Source organism: Rhea americana, unplaced genomic scaffold, assembly GCF_003343005.1.
Source record: "Rhea americana isolate MKP2758 unplaced genomic scaffold, rheAme1 scaffold_194, whole genome shotgun sequence".
Classification (NCBI taxonomy): Eukaryota; Metazoa; Chordata; class Aves; order Rheiformes; family Rheidae; genus Rhea; species Rhea americana.
In genome coordinates this window covers 617,135-636,114 of record NW_028186083.1, presented here as the reverse complement: position 1 = coordinate 636,114, position 18,980 = coordinate 617,135, and the positions used below count along the sequence as shown (strand labels likewise).

The following is an 18,980-nucleotide window of genomic DNA, read 5'->3' as shown; positions in this document are numbered from 1 at the left end:
ATTGGAGATACAGTGTCTACTGCACTGTGAGAAACGGATAGACTGAAGGAACCGACCGGCACGAATATCAACCCACASAGTAGGATGGGTTAATCCCAGGCAGGTCAGGGAACCCCCTGCTCAACTGTGCAACTACAGCTGAGCTACGCAGAAGCTCCAAACCCTGGTGACATGCGCCCACATCCCAACTCGGGGTGTGAAGAACCCCCGCATCAATCACTCCCACCCTCCCCTACACACCCACTACCCTAAAGTCACATCAAATACTCTAGGCACGTAACTGTTTTTTAAAAAAAAAAAAAAAAAAGCTTCCAGTGATGCTAGGGGACAGTCTTTTACTTTATATTATATTCCACTTGTCAAAAGATAGTCCATCTTTTGCTAAAATTACTACTCTCCAGGCTTAAAAAAAAAGTGCTCTATTCTGATCCCTGCCCCCACCTCTCACTGTGACATCTGAGGATCTCGTCAACAGAGGCTAAAATTATTCTGCCGAAGGAGGATCACCTTCTGAAATTGCACCACAAGTATTTCAGATGAGGAGACACCACTTGCTGTGCAGCACAAATAGTTGCCCAGCTTCCCTGTTATTTAAACCCATTCCTACTGCCACAAGAGTCTTCAGGTCAGGATTGCTCCCAAAACTCATCAAGAAGGACTGGGAAATACAAAGAGAACAACAGTTTTTTTCAGCAATCTCTAGGAAAAATAGTGGCGGGAGGAGGAGACGCATGGATGTTTTCCATTCAGCTTCACGTTAATTCCCAGACTTTGCAAACATACATCCTCTTCCTTTTCTTAAGTTCTTTCCCATCTGTCTATCTGATGTTTTAATACCCTGTGCCTGTCATAAAATGTGGGAACATGGGGTGACAAAGCAGAACCTGCAGCTCAGCTATTAAGCTTYGCTTGTATAAAATTCATTAGCTGCACCTTCCAGCCCCAGGCAACCCAGGGAGCTAATGAAACAGCGTCTGAGTCGCCCCTTGCCCACCACTGTCCTGAATTTCACCTGGCCAAATCTTCTCACATTCCCGAGAAAGCAGAAGCATTGGCAGGCACCCTAATAGGTCCTATTATGGATTACTTCTGAATCTCATGCTACCGAGGAGGAAAAACTGTGACATCTAGTGCCAATATGGAAAATTGCACATTTTACATGGGCACTACATGAGATTGAGATGAAAGGTAATGTGGGGTGTCGCTGCAGGCACTCCTTACACTCACTTTCTCCTTGTCCTTGAAGATTAGGTGGGTCTCATCAGTGAACAGTGCCACCCTAGTGCTAAAGGACCATGGCAAACTTTAGTCAAAATAAAGTGCTATAGAAGAAAACATCAGAATGCCCAGTTCAAGGATGACAAGTAATATGAGGAGCTTGCCAACAGGCTGAGGAAATTACCTTCTTTATACTACAATTTTGGCTAGTCTTCTGAACAAAGCCATCTTCAATGGGTATTTGAAGAGGATGTCTCCTCACTGCAGATCAGGTCTCAGAGCTACTGCAAGCAACACATTTTTAAATCCTGTGAGTTGCCATATATTTTTGAACTCTAGCCCTGCATACCTGTTTGCATTCACACAATTTCTGACACCCTTCAGAGGTTTCCCTATTTGAACACAGCCAAATAACTACAGAGTAACATCAGAGGCTTAAAGGTCAGCCTCTGGCATGCTGGCGTTGAGCCACTGCAGCAGGAGGCTCCAGGAGAGCCACTGCAGAGCAGAACCTTCCCAGGTGCTCCTGAGGCTCTCATGTTCTTCAAGTGAGATGAAGTGCTGCATCCTTTAAAATTCGTCCCTCCCCACATCAAGGCAGCAAGTCCCACATACAGACCACCACCCTACCTGCCCAAAGGAGAAGAGCTTTGCAGAAACACAGAAGACTGCTACTAAAAACAAAGGCTTGATTAAACAAAAACCCAAAAAAACGACACTCGTAATTAGCAGGTATGTTAGAAGTCTTATGGTATAATCTAAATCAACATCCAGGCTATAGTAGGAACTTTAAATGTTCTTCCTAATGCCATTGAAGAGTAGAACGCAGTTGTTCGTAACCTTCTGCAAGTGTTTTTTTCCTACGCAATCTCTATACATTTCAATGGCCTGTGCTTATCTTAAGAGTCAGATCGGATACAGGCTAAGCTAACCCCTTATGGCACATTGTTCTTGATATGCTCGCAATTGTACATTAAATTACGTCGTTCTTGTCCTAGAGTCTTTACTGGTAATGCACTCAGGATCATTAGAATGGACCTGCTGACTCGTGATTTTTCTGATAAAATACTGTTTTCTTCAGCTCCCTTATAGCTACTGGTTCTAAAAATTGTTTACAAAATGTTCTTAACTCTCTATTGCTATAAATTCAGTGCTGTTGAGAGTGCTGGCCTACTAAAATCCTACAGTAGCAGACAGAGCTTAYTAGAAGAGTCTCACATGCGAGGGAGGAGTTAGAGTACCTAGACTAGTAACAGAGGACACACACAAAAAAGAGCAGCTAGAGACCAGGACTCAGTTCAGGAGCTTAACTAAGGGATTGGAACAGAAACTCTCTAACAGAAAGCTCCAGGCAGCATCCAGGATTTTGTTTACAGTCCAAAGAAATAGCAAATGTGTTTCAGAAGAACTCTAGCTGCACATTGTAGTGGACAAGAGACTGGGGAAAGGCCCCACATTAGAGATGTCTCCTGTGCTACGCAAGTGCATGCTGAACAACCAGTAGTGGTGCAAGTCTTTGCACGGCTATGACAAGACTCAGGATCCTCTGCTCAGAAGGAGCAAGCACTGTCCAGGAATAAATAGCAAGTTATATTCTCATGGTTCATTAAGTCCTTGGCTTCTTTATTGAGACTACTAGCAGAGATATAATTACTGCCAAATGAGGTGGTGGGTTTCAAGAAGTGGTCACAAGCTAAGTGGAGAAATATCTCTTGTATTGTGAAAGTTCTTGAGACCTCCCATCCTGCACATGAGCAAATCTAAAACCTTTCATATGTTTTCCTGAAAACACAAATAGCATGTGCCAGGGTAGCCCAGGACCCTGCTTGTGAACTCTGTGAGAACAGCAGAGCCCCAGCTCGAAGCTCTTGTTCTGCCCAATATTAGAACAAGGGTTTGAACCTCAGCTGTTGACAGCTGAGGGAACATGCTGACCACAAGCTGACTGGTTTTTATGCTGGTTTCTCAATTTCACAAAGTAGTTAAAACAATTAGGGCACTGAGCTGAGCTGAATGCTTTAAAAGGAAGACTGTCTTGGCCCTTTTTCACATAGAGAAAATTTAACTGTTCATATTTTGTAGCACAGCTCCAACAGGAAAGACAAGTTCTCCCTCAGAAGAGCTGGTGCTGTGACTGTGAGGGCATTTGCTTGTAATGGGGGAAGAGCTGTGTTTGGGTCTCTGGTGTAAAGTGAAACAGTAATAGGAACCTAAATGCACTAAATGATGGCTATATTTACTATAGTTACAAGTTCTGAACAAAATTTCCTCTTTAGCAAAAATGCATGCAGMGTCCCTCAAAAGATTTTGGATTCAGAAAATCAACAGCTTGGGTAGGTGGGGAGGTTAGTAAAAAAGAAAAGGCCACGTTTACTTGGAAAGTCTCTAACAAGCACTCCCATCTGTCAGTGGGAACATCTCACATCTGTGAAACTCAAACACAGACTCCATTAGCACTGATCATCAAGCATTAATAACCCAAACTGGAGAGACATCATGCAATGTAATATCTGACACTAATTTAGCAACTATATATTCAAAGACTCTTAAAACACATTTGTCTAAATTATCCTCACAACACTCCAAAGTCGTCTTACCTTATTAGGATATAAACAAATTGAGGCAGTGAAAACTGTGACTGAAGTTACCAAGCAAATAGCTGCAAAGCTGGGGACCTGGACTTCCTATCAGTACTCAATCCTTTAAGACCCATCATCTCTCCTTAACATGATTTTCAGTATATACAGCCTTCTGTTATTTTAAAGTCAAACACAGCTATTTGAGGACAAATTCAGACAAGTCCAGAGAGCCAACAAAACACATGTGCCGTATTTTGAGAATGGTTCACCATTGTATCGTATGGAAGCAGCGTAGAACTAATTTTTGTCCTACTCCATGCGGCATGTCCCCTCTTCCTATGCAATACTACCAGCTCCTGCCACATAGATGGATTACTGCAAGGATCTTTGCTTCCCAGTGGATAAGATACTATATTTTTCTGTCCAGATGCTAAGCAGACTGATTCTGAAGAAAAGCAAAATGAATCCATTTACAGCCTTAACAAAGAAAATGCTTATGCTCTGAATTCACCTAGCATCCTGTCCCTTCCCCCTCTACCCCCTCAGCCACCTTCATTGGTAAGAGAAACTTGAGTGCAGGTTTGTGACAAATTTGTTTCCTCAGCTAAAAGGAATTAAACTATAAAAGCCTGAAGTCAGCTCATCCCGATAAAGTCCACACAGCATGGCRGAATGCATCTGTTAGACAGCTCGTCACTTCTTGAATGTCACCTGTCCTTCAGCTCCTTCTGGAGCCTCTTCCTCAGACCAGCTGTTACCACAAGTCAATGAGCCCTATTGTGCGCAGGGGCTATCGGTAACAAAATTCAATACTACAGCCTCAGACCTCATTCCAGCTGCACATGGTCCTACAGTAACTCATCCAGCTGTGAACAGGCTTGACTGATGCTTTAGCGATACTAGTTTTTAGCCAAATAGCTCTCTGGGAACATGTAGAGCTCCTTCCTTGGCTTCTTGCCCACAATCTAGGCTTCACCTGAGGCAGTGAGCCCTTGCTGGAATTTCGCCTCCATGGCCGGCACCCTCGCTTCATTTTTGGTAAGTCATCCGGAAGCAGCTCAGAATTTGCCATAAACCTCCATGAGACGTCATCTTCAACAAACAGATGGCAAAGCGTGGGGAAGAATAACATTTTTTTAAAAACTGTCTGCCTTACTTTCCAGTGACTCAGCCCCACAGTGCAACACCCACAGAGTTGGGTCCTGAACTGGTGTACTAAATAACAACACTATGCACACAACAACACTCATGTAACTGGTTTTCAGACCAAGCGCAGCTAAGTCTACCAAGGGTTAAAATAAATTCCTAATTTTTTTGGTGCTCTTTGGGTACAGAATCTCTTATAATAAGACTATTTGTATTCATACTGGCAGAGTAAACACTACATGTTCATGCCCAGGCAGCTCTGTGCTTGTAATTTCACCAAGAACACAGCTACGTCCCTGAGGGACTTTGCTATTTCCCTAGCCACCATCCACTGAAACGCTGAATGAGAGCAGAGAAAGAGAGAAAGATGATGGCATAAGCTTCCACAGCGCTGCAGCCTCAGCTCTCACAAAGAATGCAGTAGCTCATTTCAGGTTTAATTATACTAGTTAAAATATTTCTGCTATAGGCCCAGCAGAAGAGAGGAAAGCACTGCTCCCTCAGTCATCATTTACCAATTAGGTTCAATTTGGGGGGGGGAGAGGGGAAACACATTCAAAACCTTCTCCTGACAAGAGAGGTGCAATAAATAGTGATGGAAACCCCTGTTTCTTCGCATCACTATATTTAATGCTTTTGAAATTAGAAGCGAGCTTTTGCCAATCTTAGGTTATATATCTAGTAAAAGTGTCTGATAGTTTAATGATGCCAAGAAAAAAAATAAATTACACCACCGCTTAGAACTGTTCAAATTTAAATAACTGAGGGAAAAATATCTAGCTTGGACAAAAAAATGAACACTCCTTCTACTCATTAGCTTTATTCTCTAGTCATTTCAACACTGCAATCTTTGGCTTGCTAATGGAATGACCCACCAGCACAGGCCCACCACAGCAGCACAGCCTCCTCCTGCACRGGCGAGGAGGAACTCCATTACCCCAACACTGCTACCAGCTTGTTAGTCTCCTGTAAATCGTTCACTAGGGGGGGATGTTGCACACACATTGCCAGCACGCTACACAAACACGGCATCGCACGGTGAACATTTAAATGCAAAGCATAAAACTGGTTTTCTTTTTTTTTTTTTTAAGCAAATGAAAACATTTCTATTTGTTCTTGTAAAACATTTTGTTCAAATATAAACCCCAGCTACCTGGAATAGCTGAATGAGCACTTTTTAATTACGAAGGAAAAAATAGCACAGGAACAGGTTTGAAATGGAATCATCATTTACTATGGAGGTTAAAATACCCATTGTATGGAAGGTATTAATTTTTAATGAAACAAAAATCTCATTTTCAAGAGAGAGATTTCATCTATGAAAGACTGAATGAATAGATTTTGTGGCTGGCTTGGTAAATTTTCATTACAATTGTCGAAGCTAGTCCAAGACACAATGTACTGTAGAGCATGGAAAAGAAAAGTAGTGCAAAAAGGAAGTGCAACTTGCCTCATTTCCTCCTGGCAGCCTATTCATGTGCACCAGCTGGCCCTGATCATCCAAGACCAGTTCAGTGTACGTTAGTATGTCTGATGGCAGAGGCGGCGTGGGCAGAAATGTGTGTTCATTCATAGAATCCCAGAGCTTAATCAAAGACTAGAGGATGAAAAGGTAAACTCTTGTTAAGAATATCATCTGCAAATATTTTTATTCAACTCATTGTGACTTAAAATTCAAGACTGAACACTTGCTCTGCACTCCCTCCTTCCCCCAACAATTTGGCTGATAATATTCAGTGGATACCACTTATATTGAGATTTAAGCCATGAAACACAATTTCACCTAAAGTAGCATTATTCAAATGACGTGATTCTGGATAGAATCCAGTAAATGAGATACAGAATCAATGCTGCAACTCTGAGTAACACACTTAATGATGTGGTGATACAGGTTTCTCCTGAAAGCATTAGGAGATTCTTAGTTTCTAATAAATCAGTCACTAGTGGGGAATGCTGTATACACTTTGGCAGTGTGCTACTCTCCAACTTAGCATACAGTGAAACTCAAAGCCATTCATTAAAGCACTGCCTCTATTTAAGGATTAGGACTTTTATCCCTCCATTTAAACAGGTCAGGAGCACAAAGAAGTTGTAGTGGAATCTTATCCTAGGTACCATCACCCTTGCATTGTCTAACCCTCTGGGAAGGTTAGATAACAGGGTGGGAGAAGGAAGACAGACAGGATGCTTTATGTTTCAACTTCTGTTTATTAGTGGAGCTACAGCAGTGGCATATTAGGAGTCCTACCTTTTTTCAAAGTAGACTCAGTCCATAGCTGCCTAGACCCTGGGAAACCAACTTAGTCACTTAGCCCACACAGTTCCCTGATGAGCAAGGATGGCAACTGATAGAAGTGCTTTTCTGGTACAGATTTTTAGAACAACCTAGGAGAACTTGAAAAAGAACACTTACCTGCCGAAACATCTCGGGAATGTCATAGACATATGATGTCCCTAAAGACTGTGCCTGGAATCTCTTGGACTGAAGTAGATCTTTGGTCACATAGGGGGTGTTGATCAGCATCCCATGAAGTGGTCCCTGTTTATCCCCATATGCTTGGAACATAATCTACAGTAGAAAATACAACCAATTACATTTTAATCCACTGATTCAATGGTCCTATCTCATTTATTTTTTTACCAAAAATTAGGATGCTCTAGATTGATCAGGTTTGGTTTAGTTCTCTCCAAATATGGTAATTCTTACATATTCTAAAACACCGTACTTCATCATGCATTACTACCCTTTGGAGACAGTGCTGGACCATTACTGCAGAGATTCAAGTATCATTGACTTATTACCATATCACAGCAGAAAGCAAAGCTAACAGAGCCATATCTCCATAGAGAAAAGTCTGTGACTTAGATGACTTCACATTCACCAGTATTTCCCCTGACACTGTATCTATGCCGATTGATTGTGATAGCTGGGCGCAGAGAGGAGAACTCTATTATTTATGTAGTTGAACAGCACTGTATCTGTATCTCTACTGACTGATCATGGAAGCTAGGTCAAGACTTGCATATGTCATTTGGCTTGAAGTTTTGATATTATAAGTTTAAAAGATTTTCCCAGAGTAGCAACATGAATTATCAGCTGCCATGCTTCATGGCACTATATATTCCACTCGACCAGGACTCTGAAGGAAATCCATTTCAGCTAAGAAAGAAATGCAATGAGTACTGCTTAACTGGGACAACACTGAGCATATGCTGCTTAATAGGAACATGTATGACAGAAGCAACTTGATCAGACTGTTTATCAGAACAGTCATCACATCTAATGCTCTACAGCTCTTTTTTAATTGAAGGTGATTTAATTGAAGAATTCCATTAGAGAGAAAATTCAATAAATAATGCCTATTTTAGTTTTCAACATTCAAAATAATAGTTTGTGCTCTCTTCAGGCTTCACAAAGGTTGCTTTGTGAAATAGCTTCTTCAATGGGAGAAATACTTATCCACGATAACAAGCATTTATGACTATGCCTTTGTTAGGGACTCTTGCTACACTCAGGGCCCAAATCTCTTTAAATCTACAGAAAGCTTCTGATCAGCTCTATCAGAACGAGAGATGTCCACAACAAAGACAGTGGACCCACTCATTTTTGCAGAAACCGTGAAACAAGAGAGCAGGGTTATTCTCTTATGATCAATTTATGTTTCCATTCTTCAAAAATCATGAAAGTACCTAGCAGCTGGTACACCAGTAATGCTTGAACTCTTTGAAAGAGGTCCCTAGGTTCAAAATAGTCCTCTGAAAACACAGGAAGTATACTCAGATATGAATCTGTCCTAGAAAACTGTCACAAAGGAGAAATCTGCAATTTCTTGCAAAACTTGAAGGTGTTAGTTTTAAGACAAAGCTTAAAATTACTGTAGGAATTAACTTAAAAAATTCCAAACTTGTAGAATTTTTAAGAGTTCATTTAATATGCTGAAAAAAAATAGTAAAATTCTTAAAAGCTGTAAACATAAAAGCACACTCTCCCAGCTTTAAAAAAAGAGAGTATAGTCTAGGTCTGACATGGATATGTCACCACCACCAGAGAGAATTTAAGAGGAAAAGTGACCTTCACAAGTGACTAACAAAGCTCAAGTGTTAAGCTCAGCCACTGAAGATTATTAAAATGTCCTTTTCTTTTCTCATCTCCACTCAAAGGCAGAAATGAAGTAAAACATACAGACATTATCTGTTCCAGGATCTCAAGTCTGGACGGACTGTACAGTCAGGCAGCTTGCTGGGAAAATTTAAATRAGAAGAGGGGAGAAAGGGTGACTCAGCACTTTGTATTTGACATTTACACTGCCCGAGTGATTTATTCTGTTGCTACTACTCCATGGCAGAGAGATTATTACAGAGATGTAAACATTTCTATATTTAAATATATTTCATTCATCCGAGGGCCTATGTATTTTAGCATGTGTAGGTATTTGAATTAACCACAACACACCTATGCCAAGAAAAGCACAAATACCAGAACAGCCACAACTGTTACAAAAGAGTCTACTGTATTTAACAAAAATGACCTAAAAGCACTTTAGAATTTTTATAGCATCCTATGCAAGTAATGCCCTATACCTCTAGAATTTAAAGGAAGAGTTCACAGATTTTCTTTATCTATTCAGGGACATATATAATTCTATTATGACCTAGAGAATATGCATCAACAGCAATTATTTTCTACTAGCTTTTAGAGTACYCCACTGTAGAAGAAAACAGATGCTGTACAAGTAACTCAAGGTATACGCAAAACAATTTGAAGACACACGCTTTTTAAAAAATCGTTTACATGTTTTGCATACCTATGTGCCCACTAGATATTTTTACAACAATTTGTTCCTCTTTATATGGTGAAATTGAATAGCAATTTTATATTATCTGAAAACATGGCAAATCACAGAAAAGCTTAAGCAAGTATAAAGTGCCTCACTAAAAATTTTGCATAGAGCCATACCTGTCCTGTTCTTGAGTCTGTCACTTCTTTGTACAGACTAATGTCCAAATAATAGCCAGATTCATTGGTCAAGAAGAGACGAATGGGAATCGCTTTTCCAGTTGGCGTCAAACGGATGTTGATTTTCAGTTCAGCTTGGAGGACACGGAGTTTCCACAGGCGACTCCCGTAGCGCATCACCATGCTTCGCACAGATTCTTCAATCTTAAAATATGTGAAAAGAAATGCCCTCACCCTTCTGGCCTGGGCACGTTCACCACGGGGTCTCTCCTCCATCCCACCGCCGCACGGTGCTGCCCACAGGTCCACCCCACTGTACAAGGCAAACCACAGGGATGGAGAGGGAGCAAARTGCCAAGTGGCAGCGCGTGCCCAGCGGCACTATCTGACTGTGGCCAACCCTGACAAGTTTGGAAAAAGGCACCAACTGACTCAAAATCAGGGGACTGCCAAGGTAAGCGGACAGTACCGGATTCATGTCTCTACCTCACGGCCCGTCTCATCCCAGCCAAGCACAGCATGCTCGCTGCTTCCCCCCCTTCATACACTTTTCTTCCTGCAAGTATAGCTCACAGCTAAGAATTACAAAACGTAGGAAAGTGAAATCCTTGACAAACAGTTATGTAGCACTTATAATAATCATGTTTCACTGCACATACACTACAATGCTTTAAATCAACAAAGCAATTACCACTTGGAGCTTGGTCCGCTACCATTCTATTAAACTTATAATATACTACTGTTGGCAAATAGCGCATATTAAAAGAAGGCAATTTGTAGGCTGTTTTTAACATTCTTTCAAACAAAAAAATTATCTTCTCCACAGCTGTTTAGCGAAAAGTCATGGTATGCATTTGAAGGCAGCTTAATTTCCAATGGCTGCATATCCCAGCTTGGATATGGTGGGATCTAAACGTTTTGGATAGACTGAGAAGGGATTTTTTTAAGTGATCTAAACTACCATTTTTTAATCATGACTTTAAAAGTCAGCAAGCAGGAGACACTTCTTTTGATAATCAATTCATCTGTTTAAAAACTTTCAGCTGTTTTCATAAAGATCAGCTCTCATCTTTCCGTAACCATGAACGAATATTGATTTCCAAGAAAATACTGCCTTTAGAGTTTATTTTGGACTTTGTCATTCCTCTGCTAACCAGAAACATGCTTTATGTCCAAAAACTTTCATTTAAGCATCTACAAAGCTTACTGTTCGTTTATTTACAACGCTGATCTCTTTGTGCTTTTACATCACAAAACGAAAAATGAGGCATTTATGTTTTACTAGTTGATTTTTCAAATTCTTTTTAAGTTCACAATTTGTCTCACATTGTGTCTGGATAATATCCGGACTTCTGTAACAAAAAACCCTAACATTTTAAGCTATGTCCTTATTAAAAATATCTACCTTAAATATGCTGGAAGAATAAATTTAGTTTCAAATAAAAACAGACTTTGATAAAGTGTCCATTAGTCTAAACAGAGGAAGTGAAGCGTATTGCTTGCAGGACAGTGCAATTCCAATAAAAATACGAGCCACAGYAGTTCTGAGATCTTACGCTTAGTACTTACTCATAGATTGGAAGAAGAAATAAAGCTTTCTTGCTTCTTCAACTCCCAAACGGGTGCCTAATGTAAAACAAGCTAACTGTTTACCTTACTTAGCTAAAATAAAAACTATTCTTTCTGGTTTTGAAGAGAAATTGGTTTAGCAGTTTATTGGGCACTGTAACCTTTAGTTAGACTTCCACTAGTTATGTGACTGCACTTTCTTTACATTTTCAGCAGAAAAATATGATGTCCAAATATTTTAAGCTTAACTTCAATCACTTAAACACTGGAGTAAATGTGACTGATGTAAATTAAATTCTAGAAAGTTAAAAATGTGTTTTCATGATTCAGAATTTATTTGTAATCTATAGTTCATTTTTTATATTCAAGTATCTAATTTTAGCCATCCCATCTAAAAAGGGGGAAATTTTTTTTCTCCTCCTTAACAGATTATAGGTTAACCCATAGCATTATTCTGTTTTTTTCTGGTAATAACATTCCCTACTAGAGCTTTCTAGAGACAAAAGCATATTGCATATGACTTACACTGACAATGAGAAACCTAAATCCCTCARGAAGTCACTGAACAGACAATAATGAATCTCTCAGTACTTGCCTAATTCTCTACTAAAAAAAAAATATCCAGTAATTAGAATAACTAACTTGACTATCATGTTATCCCTTCTCATACTGGTCACTGATTGCCTGCACTTTCTGCCATAAAATGGCTAGTTGAAACTGCATGCCATTCACCAAATGGTATTAAAGTGCACACAGTCAAGAGCTGCGTTTAAATAGCATAAGAAAATAAACAGACAACAACTCCATTCTGKTAAGTAAAGCCCCAGAATAACAAACAGCTTGGAGCCGGGGAACAGAGCATACCTTAGATGGGTCCATGATGACAGTAGGCACAAAGTTTAAGAAGATGTGATTGCAGTCAGTGCGCACGTTGGTGTTATTAAAAGCCACCTCCAATTCATCCATGGCTTCCAAAAGCAATCGCTCTCCCTCATTTTGCAGATACTCAAAGGAGGCTTCCTGCCAGAGATTGTCAACAAACAATTTACTTTCTACTCAAAAAACACAACTCAAGAATACAGTGCTTGAAAAGCTGCAGGAGGACTTGATTAAGAAAATAGGTTACATTAGTTTCAGCTTGATGCGCGACCCTACTGCAGACCTATTGAAACTCCTACTGCCTGGATTCACACACCTGGCTGACTTGTGTCCTCATTTATGTCAGCATATATCTGAACCTGGACAGTGCAAACCATTACTGCAGTAGTGCATGAGCAACACAGAGAAACAATGACTCAGAAAACAAGGATTCCCGACTATCTACTTTGGCTACAGAAAAATCTCCCTGAAAGCATARGAAAATAAGGTCTTTGAAATAGACTTCTATAAAGGCAACATAGCAAAGAGAGGACAAGCATCTGTAGTTTTTAATATATGTAGAATGACTTGCAGCATTTCATATGCTACCCTGGGAACAGAGCTTGCATGGATGACAGAACTCACCTTGGTAACCAGGTCTGAATGCCTTATAATTGCCCTCACGAAGAACCTGTAGTCTGTCACTTCTGTTCCTACTTCAACTTTAGCTGCTCCCAGGTAGAGATGCATTTTRTGATTGGCACATGGAATGGCAGTGAGATCAAAGTTTCGCATCCGGTTCAATTCTAGCTGAAAAGCCAGAGCCGGCTCCAGATGACGGTAGATCCGATCTTCCTCAAACTGGAAACATCCAGCACAGCACAAGGAGAAAAGAGTGAAAAAGAAGAGGATGAGTTAAAGAAGCTGGAACACAGATGATGGGGAGAACTAGACAATAGTCATTATGAAATTTCATATATAACTAAAATGCTAAAAATGCAGATCAGTTCACCCAAGTTTTGGGGGTTTTTGTTTGTTTGTCTGAAATCTGATGCACCAGCATCATTAGTACTAAGATYTGTCTTGAAATTTTTGAAATATTGAGAGTAGAACACAGATTACAARTTCCTAAGCTCACTCCCTCAAAATATCCTCTTTTTCACAAGAGCCCAGAAAGTTTGATATCAAACTCAGGTTCCAACCTCTCCATGCTTTACTGTGGCTAAAATCTACAAGAACAGAAGCTTCAAGTTAGGCTTGTACTTGCATATTTTTTAATCCAAATCTATCAAAGACTCATAATTCCAATTGGCATCAACTGAGTGTGTGGTGAACAGACCTAGACAAGGAGAAAATTCTGTGCTGTGCAGCATTTATGTAGCTTCCTCCCTCTTAGATTGACACGGAACAACTATGCAAAAAAAGGATAAAGCCAATATTTAGAGAAAAATCTTAATAATATACTATTTACCTTATCCCTGGCACGGAACGTGAAAAATTTTGGAAATTCCCTCTGTTTGAAAATAAAAACAATTATGTTAGTCCTCTAGAAGTAAGCCACTTGATCTACCCCAAGAGCGCTCACAGGCCAGATCTGGAGTGGCACTGCAGCGAGAGGATAAAAGTTGTTACAAGCTACTTTCACAATATTACAAAGAGCAATGGAACATCAAGTTACCCTCAACAAGGCAGCAGGGGTAGCTTAAACCTGCCTTCCCTGTTAACACAGTAACTGCCACTTGATTGGCTTTTGATTATTATTTTCCACTACCAACAGACAGTAAAATTGAACTGTCCAGACACGGCAGTGGGAAACCTCTTCTAGTTCTATTATGATTATTGGGGAAATGTTCAGGAGTCTTACAGTGAGATTAATGCTCTGCTATGTAAGGTGAGATACACAAAATGATGCTCTATAGCTCTCTTCATATYATTACTGCTAGAAATACTCTCTTCACAAGGAAAATAATGAGTTCTAACAGGAAACTTCATCCTTGTCTATGAAATAGTACTCTACAAAAATTTACAAAATATATTTACTATGCTTACTGGGTGGAGGAACTTTTGCGAAAGCTTTGCACCAACATGAGAACAGTGGCCATTTATGCTAAAGGTGACATCAGAGAGCACAGTCAATCAGCCAGAATCACTTTATTAGGAAAAGAAAGGAGATATTTGACCCGGCGTCACTGAATTTCTGAGTGAGAGTCGTATTTTCAGTATCAATGAAAAACAGSCTGCCCTAGCTTGATCCACTGCAACACCACTGCATGATGACGAAGTACAAAGCTCCACTAAGCAATACAACTTTTAAGGGCAGAACTAACTAATGGATCRCCTTCGCTATCTCCTATAGAGAACAACCCCCAGAATTTCACCTGAAGACTCTGTCAAACGAAGTAACCTGTGTTTGACTGGAATATATCTTCCAGACTAGCCACTGGTACAGGAAACCCCGTCACTGAAAATCCACGTGACGGTGAAATTTAGATGACCCTGTAAGTATCAGTAGTACGCTAAGAAAATAACACACAGAAGAGACTTCCATGTTTCCTCACTTTTCTTCCAAATCCCTCCTACCTGTCCTCCTCTGCACGCTGCCAGTTTCTAACACCATCCATGATCATTCTATCACTAATGTAATTGCTTTTGAGGCATTTGACTAGTGTTGTGGGCACATATAATAATTAGATGTGCACACATACAAAAATTCTCAGTACTTTGGTACCAAAAACCAAAAGAGTGCTCCATTTCCTAGGCAGAAGAATTATACCCCTGCTGTGTTCTAATCAACCAACCATCATCAAGACAATCAAAATAATYTGCCTAAATTAGCCAATCAAGACACCCTGCAAATCGCAGAATGTGAAAAGCTACAACAGAAATCATCATAGTTGATTATTATACTAATAATCACGTTAAAAACCTAATGAGATGAGGAAATTGGAAGCTTGCTGGAGCAACTCTCTATTACCTCARCATGCTGGGAACTAATTATATAGACTGTAATTAAAACAAAAACAAACCCAAGCCCAGGCCCTGGCTAAGTTAATAGTGGGTCCAGTAATAAACTGAATAGAATAGGAGATAGTAATAAAGACTGACACTCACAGAAGATCCCAGAGGTATTCTACAAACTTTCCAAACCAATGACAAACCACGGTGCATCCTCTGGCTTAGAAACAGCAAGATCTTAACAACAGATGGCAGGAAACGGCAGCTCAGGGCAAACRCAAGCCTGATTTTGGGGGTAACAGCACGTTCAGGAGAACTAGACTGACCAACCTTGCAAGCACAGAAGACTATTCTGAAGGCTTACAGTAACTCCAAACCTCCATGATCTACCACCTTACTCACGCCACAGCACGGGGTTACATCCTCCCTAACAGCACCCAGGGGACTGGGGTCTCTAGCGAAGGCCTCTCATCCAGAGATCGAGTTCTACACTGCTCGGCTCGCAGCCCTCAAGTAGCATTCGGTCAGATACGGAGGCTGCCTCTGGAGCATGTATCCCCACGTCTGCAACAGGGATCCACAGAGCTCCAGCTCCTAACAGCTTGTGCAAGGACAGCAGAGACAGGCATCTGACTGGGTAGCTCCACGTGAGCATGGGGGACAGCGTGTAGGGCTCATTCAGAACCAGTGACTGACAAATTCAAAAGGACGGAACAGATCTACTGTTTTCTTCTGTGCATTTGGTCAATGAGAGCTATTCTGTGCTCTCTTCAGTTTCCCTATCCAGAAACCCAGCTGGGAACTTCTTGGCCTTTATTATTAAATTAATATCCATTAATAAATTGTAAAATAGRCTATTTTTGAAGAGTACAATACGACTCAAAAGTGCATAATTCACATTGCATTAATGTCTCATAGTAGCAACAGTTGTGAATTTTCAGACTGGCGTATGACACTGCCCAAGAATCACTCCATAAGGGCAGACGCTCTCTCTGCCCTACCATGGCCAGTGATTCCCAAGAGGTGCTATCCACATTTTTGCTGATTTATAAAGTAATTTTTCTTTAGTAGAACTTGCCCAAACTTATTTCTTGAACACAGGGCTAATTTTTTGCACTTTCACAATTCTTAAAAGCTTCCAGAGTTGTGAAGTAGATAGACAATGAATAAAAATCAGGTTTATGCCTTCCACTGTCTTCTTGAAAGCAGTGCCAAACTAGCCCTCAGTAGGGAAAGGAGTAATTCTTAGCAGTAAGAGCTCCAAATGTTTTCTGCATCCCTAAATCATTATTTGAGATCTAGCAGATCTTTTCAATTACTCCTTTGAGTTATTCTAAAATCAGTAAGAAGGCCTAAAGAAACCACTACACCATGCAAGAAATGTAAATGTAATTGTACAATTACATTTTAGAATACAAAAACAACACAGAAACAATCAAGATTTTATCACTACATCAGAGTCATGAAGTCAGTCTGGTAACTAGGGACTCTTTAGCACAGGACCTGCCCCACTATTGAATTTAAAAACCCACTCCTGAATTTAAAGTTAGATGTTTGTTTGAATACTTCACTTGATCCTGATACCAATGTTGGGATTAAAAACCTCACTTAAAATCAAATGTTAATCAAGCTTAGTTATGAGAAGCCCAAGAGTCACTTACATGCCTCCTGGCCTGGGGGCAACAACGTCACAGTTCTAGAACCTTTTTACTTACATGAAATCTCTGATCGACCTCATAGTTGACCTGTTTCCTGAAGTCCTTACAAAGGAAACACACGAACACGGAGAGGAGAGAAAAAAAAAGCAGAAAAAAGCTAGCAATTAGGATGAAAATCAAAAATGAATTAATTCAAGAAAACAAGAGCTGTCAAGATTGTTGACAATTGTAAATTAATTTTCTTATGCAAATCCATTAAAACAACCTCAAATTTTAGAGAATAAAAGCAGYGAAGAGAACTAAATATAGTTAATACAGTATTTAACTTGGAAAAAAAACACAACAAATGTCAGTGCTATTTTTATCTAGAAACCAAACAGTTCTAAGCAATATGAGAGATATCAAAATACCTTTTGTGCTACAAGAAAAGTCAGCCTCCGAATCCCATGTTCAATCAGGACCGATTTCTGTAAAAATGAAAGGATGGAACCAAGATATTGGGATTAACAGAAAAGGAACATATCAAAAGCAGTTGCAAGTCCTCTATGATCTGGAAAAGATCTTCCTGCAAGGTCCGTTTCAGTCTACTCATAGCTAATATTTCTCATCTGATGTTTGTCTAGTAGCACACATGAACAAATACATTAAATCTRAAGAGAAAAGTAATCAAATCACAAGGACACAGTATTCCAGTTGAGCCATGCTAATAAGTAAAGCAGAAGAGTTATTCAAAAGTCTTGCAGGATATATTCTTGTTCACCTGCCCCAGTAAGCTGGTCTCTTTTTRTTGTTTTCGTTACTGCAAAGACTACTTTCCGAAAGGAGGGCAAGGCAGGCATGGCACGCRCATGGCACACGATCCTTTTAAAGGAACGGACACACGGAAGTAGGGAGCACATACTTGGTCTAGGCGCAAACAGCGCACAGACAACTGAAAAACAAAGGACAGATGTGTCAATACTGCAGAAGTGACAGGTTTTATTTTATCTTTTGAACYGATCAGAGTGTTCATTCTGGTTGCTAAAAAACAAAATCAAATTCAATAAAGTCACATTAGAAATGAGTGCTGCCATGAATATTTACCATGCCTTTGCTTTTCTGAAAAGTATTAAAATATGGTAACTTTGCTCCTGTTTCTAAAACTTTTATCCTCTCTCCTCCTTTTTTCCAATTTGAAAGACAGACAGACACACACACACACAGACACAGACACAGAGAGAGAGAGAGAGAGGGAGAGAGAGAGAGAGAGAGAGAGAGAGAGAGAGAGAGAGAGAGAGAGAGAGAAAATGGACTAGAAACAAGAACTGTAGCTAAGACTGGGAACAAAACCACTCCTTTCGGCTTGGACTGAAATGTTTTACGAAGGTTAAGCCCTTTGAAAATAAGCATCAGTGACTATATTCATAGCAAGAGGAAGAAAATAACTTTAATAATGCCACGATATAAAAAGCAAAAATTGTTATTGCTTTTAAAATTCCACAAGTGGCAGACAATAACAGCATAGCAACAGGATTCTGATTACATCGTAATAATGTGGGTCTCACAGCAAGTCCACAGCTATTACAGAGCGATTAGCCATCAGCACCTGGAGAAACTCCATTTACACTGACTGCCTCAATCTCCTCCACAAGTCATTTACAAGTATATGATCCTAATTTCTATTAAAAACACCACACACAACATGCTGGGACAAGAAGATTATTTGGACAATTTGGATCAACCTATCTGATAGTTTAATGTGTTTTGGAATTTTTTTTCTATTTCTTTCCTTTTTTTCCTTCCCATAAAACGCCTGGAGCATGATCAAGCAGATGAAAAGCAGAACTAGTTTTAATTTTATATTTGATTATATTCTTTGCTTAAAGAGACAGGAAGCTGCTGAAGCGGAGTGGATACCAGTCCCCTTGCGACACGTCTCATCTGTGCAGAAAGCATTGCCACCTCCCAAACTGGGAAACAAAGTTACAAACTCCTTTCTCAACCCTTCCTTAATCATTGCAGGCACTATGGATGCTGCAGGGTTTCAGTGTCTGAGGGCTA

At 40.0% G+C, this 18,980-nt stretch overlaps 1 protein-coding gene across 7 annotated transcripts in view; it reads right to left on the bottom strand.

Annotated features, from left to right (window-relative positions):
* ACACA (acetyl-CoA carboxylase alpha) overlaps positions 1–18,980 on the bottom strand; it is a 152,326-nt gene that overhangs the window by 59,769 nt on the left and 73,577 nt on the right. For all 7 annotated transcript variants that reach the window (XM_085302905.1, XM_085302912.1, XM_085302907.1 and 4 more), the window contains 8 exons: positions 17,351–17,407; positions 16,998–17,042; positions 13,799–13,840; positions 12,973–13,188; positions 12,334–12,489; positions 9,901–10,104; positions 7,357–7,512; positions 6,394–6,540 (listed from right to left, as the gene is read on the bottom strand). In XM_085302905.1, coding sequence (XP_085159031.1) covers positions 6,394–6,540; positions 7,357–7,512; positions 9,901–10,104; positions 12,334–12,489; positions 12,973–13,188; positions 13,799–13,840; positions 16,998–17,042; positions 17,351–17,407 — 1,023 coding nt within the window. The remainder of the gene's footprint in view (positions 1–6,393; positions 6,541–7,356; positions 7,513–9,900; positions 10,105–12,333; positions 12,490–12,972; positions 13,189–13,798; positions 13,841–16,997; positions 17,043–17,350; positions 17,408–18,980) is intronic.